At 45.5% G+C, this 10025-nt stretch overlaps 1 protein-coding gene across 6 annotated transcripts in view; it reads left to right on the top strand.

Annotated features, from left to right (window-relative positions):
* The window catches only part of LOC135914042 (pro-neuropeptide Y-like), a 243752-nt gene extending 234546 nt beyond the window's left edge, over positions 1 to 9206 (top strand). For 3 of the 6 annotated variants that reach the window (XM_065446771.2, XM_065446774.2, XM_065446775.2), the window contains 2 exons: positions 8156 to 8368; positions 9053 to 9206. In XM_065446771.2, the coding sequence (XP_065302843.1) occupies positions 8156 to 8368; positions 9053 to 9131 (292 nt within the window). In that variant the 3' untranslated portion in view covers positions 9132 to 9206. Of the gene's footprint in view, positions 1 to 1834; positions 1882 to 2025; positions 2162 to 6317; positions 6356 to 8155; positions 8369 to 9052 lie in introns of those variants that run through there. The other 3 variants (XM_065446776.2, XM_065446772.1, XM_070537414.1) reach the window with 3 other exon arrangements.
* The last annotated feature ends 819 nt before the right edge of the window (positions 9207 to 10025 follow it).

Below are 10025 nucleotides of genomic sequence, written 5' to 3' on the forward strand. Positions count from 1 at the left end.
TGGCGCAATCCACCGCTCCGTTCCAAAGGGGACCCTTATAGCATCCTTACATCCATCCTTTCCAACCACTCCAACTTACCCACCTCTGATGGTTATCGAATAAACATTGCACAAGGAACACACTTATTAGACATTTTGTAATTGTCGTTTCAATTTATTGCTTCGCTTATTCTCAGTGAGCGGGGCGCGTCTTCACAAATCGCACGTCTGTATATATATATATATATATATATATATATATATATATACCAGAGGATTCACGAAGACCGAACACGAACGCAAACGTTACGCAAACGCTAGGTAACGGAACATGACCTAGTAGAATAAACTGCAGAAATGAAATCGTTAAGGGTAAGGGAACGCACATTATCAGGTAACACATTTCAAAGCTAAATTGTTCCGGGGTTAAAGCTGTACTTAAATGTATTAATGCGTGGGTGGAAAGGTTGCAGATTAAGTTCGCATTGACTTCTGGTAGAAGATTTCTTAGCGAGTCTTAAGTGCGCACAGCTTGATAGACTAGAAGAAGAATTAATGATAGTTTACAAAAATTTAGGCAGTCCTATATTCATATAGAGGAGTTCACAGAATTAGAACTAACGTATTGTGAGCGAGTGGCAAGGAAACTAGGAATCCAGTCTATTAGTTCAGGGTTCTTGATAGTAGCAGTCAGCTTTAACATGAATTTAGGGTTAAGCACAGTATCAAACGCCTTCGAAAAATCAATGAAGATAGCATCGACCTGGAGCCCGAAGTCTAGTTGATAGAAAACGTCATGAGTAAATTCGGTGAGTTGGGTTACACTACTGTAACTGCGCCGGCAACTATGTTAAACATCAAACAGCAAATTGCCATTCTCAAGAAAGCGAATAATATGCTCGTGAATGATGTGCTCAAGCATCTTGCACTAATGGAATGTCAAAGAAATGGGTCTGTAATTACTCATAGTGTGCTTGTCACCAGATTTCAACATAGGCAAAAATTTAGCGAATTTCCTAGATCAGGGCACCACGCCAGACGATATACCTTTTTGAAAAATTGCTGTCAAATAGTGAGCTGTCCATACGGAGTAGCGTTAAGATAAGAGTTAGGATATACACCAGGGCCAACCTAGCGGGAACTGTTCGTAAGACGAACTGACAGCCAATCGCGACGTTGGTCACATTATTAGCGATGACGGCTCGCCTATAACAAGGAGTACTTACGAATGATACGAATGAAAAGCTTCGTGAATTTGGCCCCAGGGTTTTTCACGGAAGGAGTTACTATTTGCTAGTTTCCACGAACAAGAAAGAAGTTTAAGGGACACTATGGTATGTATGTATGGTGTGAGAACAGGTGGGATATAGACGAATGTATATAGTAACAAAAGAAGAGGAGGTGGGGAGGATGGCCGGGGTAGGGGAGGGGGAAGCACTTCAGAACGGTGCGCCGGTACATTCCATCATTGTTAAGCGTGATGAGACGTATAAGGCGCAGATACGCGGACACCGACGCTTTCGTCAGTACACCGACGCCCACCTCGGCCCATCCTCGTTAAACTCGAACGGCGCGCATCTCCATCGATGAACATCCCTGCAGTGCTGCACGTAGGGCAAATTTACGCCGCGGGTGCAGCTGCTGCGAGCTTCCTTTGTGGCCCGCCGCGGGGTGTAGAGTGGCTGTCATTCTCGCTCTCCGGAGGAGGGCAGCAACGCTGTTACGCTTCGCCCATGCAGATCGCGTCGCATTTCTTCATGTTTTCAACAGAAAAGAGGAGAAGGAAGGAAGGAAAGAAAAACGAGCTCGCTCACGCTCTCTGGCATCTTCTTGCCATCCTATCAAGGCGACCAACAAGAGAGAGAAAGGATGCAACGAAAGGCGACCAACAAGAAATGACGCGTAAGATGCAAAAGCAACAGGCAGTAACTGCGTGTAAGATGCAAAGAAAGCTGTTGGTGCGCGATGGAGAAAAAAGAAGGGGTTGGGAGGCAGAGGTAAGGAGAGAGGCGTGTCTGGTGGCGTATTGCGTCTCTCTTATGGCGACGGGAGGGGCTATGAGGTTACGGAGCGCCTTGCAGCCAAGCGCACGGTGATTTGTTCAGGGGCGGAGTATATAAGACGCTAGTTGAGGCGCTGCTATGATTCAGTAGGCGCTTCGGCACTCCTGTGATACGGAACGGTGAGCAGAGGCATACCTCTACATTTCTTCCCCTTTTTTCCCAGTGTAGACAATGCGCGGGTCTTTCAAGGTTGAATTTATTAGAATGCTTAAAGTTGAAAATCCAGAAAAGAACGTGCAAATCAGTCAAAAGAAAGAAATAATTCTGAAGAGAACTGCACTACCAGATGGATCTTGGCTTGCTGTGGTTTCATTATATAGAATATGAGTATAACTGAGCGGGGAGTACTGTGTTAACCACGCTGTGGCGATTACAATGAGGCAACCTCGAGGCATTGACTGTATACACTACTAGCTGAAATTTGGTTTCAAAAAGTGGCTTTGCTGGATATGCCTCAGAGTTCCCATAGTAAACCTCATTCTATAACTCGAATCACAGAGTTCTTATGTGCAAGTGCTTTGAAAGAAATTTTTAAAGGAGCACAGAGCTGTTCATGTCATCTTATAGCACCGGGTGATTCGCTACATTCTCAGTACATCAGGACATTTGCCGATTACCATGAAGCTTAGCGGCAGCACTTTCCCGCATATTGTGACTCCTCCTTACGGATGCTGTCACTTTGAAGAAACCATCCCCACTCTGCTAAATATTGAAAGATGGCAGCCGTATAGTATCACTGGCACACGGACACCAGCCGTAAAGTCCACTACACCCAGTGCATGCACAAAAGCGCCGACTCCAAACAGCTTAGCATTTATGAAGTGAGCACCAGATTGAGTATCTTCGCTGTTTTTAGGAAATTGCCCGTTCATTCTCTGTAAAGATTGTAACCATAATGTGACCTACGCATGGCGCCACTGCTAGTTTAGCGCGTGCTGGGTAATGTGCCGATTGTCATTGATTGTCACATGTCGCCTGATTGTCATTTAAAAAAAAACACTGGTTAGACGCCAACGATAAGATATGCTGGTTTATGACAAGAGTTTCAATCTGATTTCGGAGAATACGCAACCATAAACAACCACTTCTAGCCTTAGACATGCTAGTATTTTGCCTAGTCAGTTTTTCGCAATTGATTTCTTGCTGAAAACACTGCGCACAATACAATACATTGCAGGTCTTTGGTGGTACGCATTCTGTACCTCGGCGCAGTTGATTTGTTTTCAACCTTTAACAACCGAAATTTCCACGTATACATTTTGCAAACAGTTTCTGAAAGTTTGTTTATATTGTGTGAAACATGACACTTGCGTCAAAATTTTCCAATTAAGCTTTGTGAGCGCATTCATGAACACTAGAACATGGACCAAAACTAGTAGCACTCGTGCAATGGCAGGTTCTGGTACTAAGAAAAACAAAATTAATGTGCGGAAGGCCTGCAGGCTTGCTTGCTTTACGGTGATGAAGTGCTAAAGATAGTGCTGAGAGTGGGTCGCGTTATGAAACTCTCGCGATGGCGTCAGCCGAGGCTTGACACAATGGGCACTTACATCATAAGAGTAACTCTACGAAGCGTGAATGACTCTTAGGTTGTTGTTCTTCGATTGCCTGTAAACAAAATAGCGAAGAAAAAAGGCCCATTAAGGGGATACAGCCACCGAGGGAGGGTAGGGGGGGCGAGGCTACTTTGTAGGAGTCTACCTAGTGGACATGTCTATTTCGTCTGCTGCAGAAGTTCTGATTGGCTGGGCTAAAGTACACGTGAGGAAGAGACAGGCGCTCTCAGCCAATCAGCACTTCAGCAGTAGACGAAATAGACATGTCCACTAGGTGGACACTTGCAGAGTACCCCCGCCCCTGTAGTCTCCTTTATTGGCTCGTTTATTTTTGCTTATACCAACCAACTCGGAAAAAAAAAGAATTGGGGATCGCTTGCGTAATAATTAAGTTTTACGTCAAGTCCTTGCATCCTTCCATTGATCGTCCCTGTTATATTTGCCTTTTCTGAAGGTTATCCCTATATCCAGACTTTTCCTTATATTTCTTTATTTTTCGGGAGGGGGGGGAGAGGCAGGGGTGATCACGTGATCAACGTGAGCGCATATCCAGATTTTCGGAATAAGGATGAATTCCCAACAGAAGTTTGCCACAGTGTTAAGGATCGTAAACCCGCCGCTGCAGCTCAGCGACTCTGTTGCGCAGTGGCGTTCCATTGCTGATACCTAGGTGACCGGTTCGCTTCCAGACACCGGCGGCTGCATTTAGAAGGGGGTGAAATACGAAACGCTGGCTGCTAGATGTAGATGCACGTTAAAGAACTAATCCGTGGAACCCTACATTATGGAGTCCTTTGTAGCCCTATGGCTCCTTTGGGATGTTAAACCACACGAATAAATCGATCTAGGCCTTTAACATGGCTAGCTCTTCCAAAGAGACCAGCCGTTTTCTAACAAGCTTTAAAAAAAAGCTCTTAGAGCGTTGTGTGGTCTCGAGTGGAGGAAACGGTCTTGTTACTATAATTATAACCACACGAAATTTCGGTACCTCAACCACGTTCACGTGATCGATCTTCCCGTTGAGCACAGCACTAAGATACAACTGAAGATGCCATCACCTTTATATTATTTGCTTGCTGTTTCTTAAGAGCTTCGATGCATTTCTTGAACCGTTTCTACGGAAAGCCGCGATACCGACGAATATTTTTGAAAGAAAAGTTTTTTTCATACACCCAATCGATATTCCATCCTCCAACACGTATATCTGGACAGGACGAGTTTTTCATCGACATCGATATTTTCTTTCCCAGAAACCCGTATCGGTCTTGTTTGCAGACTTGCTTGCTTGCTTGTTTGTTTTTTCAGTACTTTTACCCATCTGTACTAGTTCTCCTTTGCCACTCTTATGATTACCCTTAAACAACATCAAACAGTGTTTATTTCATCCTAGGGATCGAGATTCATTTTATCGTAATGAAATGCTTTCACAGAAAAGCAGAAAAAATATAGAGACATCTCACAAAGGAGTGCGCGAGCATCGTCTTTTTATTGCCGTGCTTTCGTTTTTGCTAGCATATCCCTTCAGTTGGGGACGCAATCTCTGCAAAGTGTCATAAGTAGCAATATGCAAAGGTATTTTTTTTTTTCAGTAGAGCTCGAAACATAATCTTCGCCTGCAAAAAAAAAAAAGGCACTAGCAAGGTCTTCTGCGTTTACTCGACGCTGTTAAGGTCATTTGTGATAACCGCTTTTCAAGTATATCACGTCTTAAATTCATATACAAAGAAAGTGATTTTACCTTAACTTTGCCCCAACTTCGTAGGTGTAACAAAACTTCTCGGTTTCTTGTGGAAGCGAAAATTTCGCGATGCTTATAGGAAAAGGTATAAATGCTCCTTCTGTGCGAATTATGTGGCTATATTTTTCGCTCGTATCTCACATGAACCTTTTTTTTTTCGTATAGTGCGCAACGTGTCTACATCATTCCCCTTCTGCCACTGCTGCTAAGTTTTTCTCTCCGGAGCGCGCTTGGTCTCGGAGCGAGGAGCCCCCATTTGATTATTTAGCTTCACCACACATTTTTCACAAATGGATATGTGGTAGGCCTTATCTCTTAATACTGACATTAATAATGAGTAGTAAAGGACTGAGCAATAATGACATAAATTGCGCTGAGGGATTGTAAGCGATTCTTTTTTTCTGAAGTTTTCTATAATTTCTCCGCATCTTGATGGAATACTGGTCTAGAGTCAAATGAGAATTACGCAACTGTTGCTTTAGTACTGTCTTATCAGTATTGTGTGAGCGTTTAGTACAGTCGCGCTCTCACACTCGAACGTCGAACAAGAGCTGGAAGTGTCTGTTCGACGTTTCCCACTCTACGTGTCGGAGGTATGCACTCCGACACAGCGGGACCCAAGCTCCAAAAGCATCATCGTAACTCGCAACGCCATGACCGGCCATGAGTAATCTAGAACCGGGAGGTTCACACTAAAGGCGTCCGACCTGGTGTCCAGCGGGGCTCCGGCACCAATACCATTGGTGTATCACCTGCTGCTGTCTGCTGCTGTCTGCTGCTGCCTGCTGCTATCTGCTGCTACCTGCTGCTACCAGCTGCTACCTGCTGATAACTGCTGCTAACTGCCGTTACCTGCTGCCTGCTGCTACCCGCTGCCATGGGCGGTGGCCTGCTGCTTTTCGCTGCTACTTTCCTGCTGCACCCTCGCCTGCCTCGGGCTCTTGAAGCCTGCCTAGTTGCTTCGCACGGGCCATCGTGAATGGTCCCTGAAGGGACCGCTCCTACGGGTCACTGTCGTGGTACGCCAGTGTCGCATGCAAGAAGGTTCGAGGGAACCTGGAGCACCGAGAACTTTCGAAAACTGGACGGGCCTGGTCTCAAACACAGGAGTCGCTAGGCATTCCTTTGCTGCGACCAAAAATCTGGTCCTGCCTCGCGCAGCACTTGCGCGGGAGACTGTTCTGCTGGAAGCTGGATGCGCCGCGTAGCTGAGTTCATTAGTGAGGCGGAGCGTCGTCTCTCGAAACTCAATGTAGGCGTACGCAAAGTATGGGTCACTATGGTGCAAAGCTACGGCTACGACTCTACATTGACTTCCGCGTGTTGCTACATCCGTCATCCGTTTGCTAGCCGCAGGTTGTAATGCAATTATTGCATCAAAGACAGCAAGACTATATTTATTAGACTTGACCAAGTACACGTTGTCGTATCCATTCTCTATTCCCTCTTCATTCAACTAGGTGGACGGGTGGGTTGGCTTTGCATACACGTACGAACAATGTGATATGCTCAATTGGAATCATACCCTTAGAAATGTTGTCAACTCAATCTTTATTAGGAATATTATTACGAAATGTGTTTGCTTTACTTCCGGCGATCAAACTGTCTGAAGCCGTTGACACAAAAATTCATTTCTAACTTCGTGCTAGAGATCGTAAAAGCTTCAACTTTTGTCCTATTATTGCTGTCTTTCGTTGCTCACCGACGGTTCCGGCAATAACTCCGACGTTCCGTTACTCCTCCTCGGCGTGCATCTCTCCAATTATATAGTCTCACTCTCGCTATGGTTTGTCGTGGATGGAAGCCACATTCCCTATTGTTGCCTCAACAGAACAGACAAGGGGAAATTCCAAAATATGGCAGAATTAGAGGGTGTCACGTACAACACATGCTGTTCGGGTCATTAATTCGCCTTCACACTAATTACACAGAAGTGTGGGGACGGGGGGAAGGGGGTGATGAATGGTATATCATTAAACGCTCTCCGCATCTTACAGTGTCTGGTGAACGTGCATGTGCGGTTTGCGGACGTAATTAACAGGGGCCCAGTTCACAAAGCCTTTCATTCGCAAGTGTTTTTGCGCCATTGGCTGGTCGTCTTCGCTAATAATATGTCCGGCATCAGGACTGACTGTCATTCGCTTTCAAGAACAATTCTGGTGTAAGACCTTTCTGTGAATGCGGGCCTAGAATGTAAGGTTGAGACACACATTGCTCGTTGTGTCCGCAAACACAATACGCTATGCATGTATCGTCCTCACGTTCTATTGTCCACGTGTGTTGAGCGCGTTTACACCTTCGTAATGCTCAACCAACACGCCCAACTACGCTCTTAAACAAATGTACACCCTTTGGGTCATATCTTGCCACACAACGATTCTCGCCATCTGTCTTGCTTGCGTTTCCTTTCGTGAAAACGCCGCGCTCGCTGCCTTCCTGTCGATTATGCTATGTCGTGCTGATAACGCGCATGCCGTTCATGGCTTGGAAGTACCGGGCTCACAGCGTTAAAGAGAGGAAATGCGGACATCGCAGATGATGATCGTTGTTCTATGGCGAGATACGACCCAAAGGGGAGTAATTTTGCTTAAGGGTGTAGCTGTGTTGACCAACTTGTAGAAGTGTCTTACGAAGGATACTAAGTACTGTGCAATGCTAAATAGATGAGCACGTAGGCTTGACGAACCGGGCCATCGCACTCGCATTGAAATCGCCAGTAGATATTGGCGTTTGGAACGACAGAAAGTTGTGGTAGATGTTGATGACACGACGTGTATCGCTCCGGCTGACTGACCCGCGCGAACACTCGCGCGTCACAGCTTGCCGCCTGTTCCTCCTCGTCGTCTGCAAACCATGTCCCCTTCGACACTGGTGGCCATGCTGATGGTGCTGGTGGCCTCTGCTTCCGTCTCAATGGCCAACATGGGCGAAAGCCAGAAGCCCAACATGCCACACGTCTTCCAGAACGAGAAACAGCTCTCCCAGTACCTGCAGGCTCTCGACGACTACTACCTGTTGCTCGGAAAACCAAGGTTTGTGTTTTCTGCGTTTGGCACGGGCCGTATTTCCGAATGATCACTTTTAGACATATAGTTAGGCTGCACTTCCGTGCAACCTACCTAGCAACCGTGCAACCTAGCAACGGCCATTATGTCGTTGCATTCAACGAATGCTCTACGTTAAACAATTATATTACACGGCATTTCTCACCACGAATTCGTCTCGTCAGATTCGATTCCGCCACATAGTTTTCACAGATAGCGACACACTCAAAATTAATCAATCAAAGATCTTTCATGTTGCACTGCGTTGCTCATTAGATTTAATTGCTTACTACCCGTTCCCTAATAAAAGAGGCTTTATTCTTCTATCACTGAAACGCGCACATGGTACGGCCTAGTATAGTATAGACACCGCAATTACTATCTCGCAGATTGTTAGACATGTTCTATATAGATTTTCATGTTCGCGGTACAAGATCTATTCTATATCTTAAACCGGGGAAAAGAACTTTGGAGCCCTGCAGGAATCTTGACATAGTCTACGTGCAGTAGAGACACATCGCATTTCGAAAATGAACCTGAAAAGCTAGAAGAGGCTTACGAAGACGGAAGAAATTTGTAGGAGTGTCCCCACCCTTACCGCATGTAAGGTTCTTACGTTCTTCGAGGCAGCAACTCCCTCTCACATTATGAATGTTCTGTACCGCTTTCCAGGTTTGGGAGAAGTTTTCAAGACAGCTACGAGACCAGGCGATGGAACCTGCCATATACGGAATTCCTTCGAACAGTGTGACATTCAACAGACACCGGAAGAAGAAACTGAGCCATCCACGACGCCAAATTAGGAACAATAAAATGAATCAATCAATTACCTCTCCTTCCTTTTTCTTTCTTGCTTGTCTCTCTGTGAAAGCTTTGCCTTCCACCCGTAGTTGCTGTCTGTAGATGTAGTTAAGCTTTGATCTAGAAAATCCATATATGCGTGTGACTGCTGAGGAAGTTATTAAATGCCTTTCTGAAAGAAATAAAAAATTGGATTCTTGTTGTTGGAATTGTCCATTGTTGTCACATAATGACTATACATGTAAGGGAAGGTAAGGGAAGGTAGGCTACATTAAAGACAGCTATGCCGAGACACAGTTAGGAAATGGAGGATACCCCTTATTCAATGTAACATGGAGACACAAATACCACAAATACCCAAAGAGCTCTAACTTTTTTATTCTGCAAATAAATAAAAGACGGCAAAACCAACGCGCATTCTTTAAGTGCGTTGTTTTCTTTAAGTGCGTTGTTTCCCATGCGGCATATTATTTAAGTGCATGCAGTCCTTCTTCGTGACAAAGCTCCATAAGTGGCCTGTGGATCTTATCGTCCATAATGAACTGTTCGTAATCTGTGGGCTGGTCCGTTCGTGCAGCGCCATTTTGTGGCACTTTCTCGTGACATTTGTCTCTGACCAAGGTCCCAGCAGATGTCGGGCATCTACTGCACACGCGGGGGCAGGGCAATGCGGGCGCTTTACAGTGTCTTCAGGTATTGTTCCCGGCCCAGGTTACGGAAGGGGCCAGGACCGCCCCAGCATGAAATCTTCGGTGACAGACTTCCTCCACCGGAGTCAGATTACGAGGAAGGGCGCAGAAACACGAGGGAATTTTAGGTTGTGTGTCCCTTTGGAGAATAGATA

The sequence above is a fragment of the Dermacentor albipictus genome, chromosome 4 (assembly GCF_038994185.2).
Source record: "Dermacentor albipictus isolate Rhodes 1998 colony chromosome 4, USDA_Dalb.pri_finalv2, whole genome shotgun sequence".
NCBI classification, from domain to species: Eukaryota; Metazoa; Arthropoda; class Arachnida; order Ixodida; family Ixodidae; genus Dermacentor; species Dermacentor albipictus.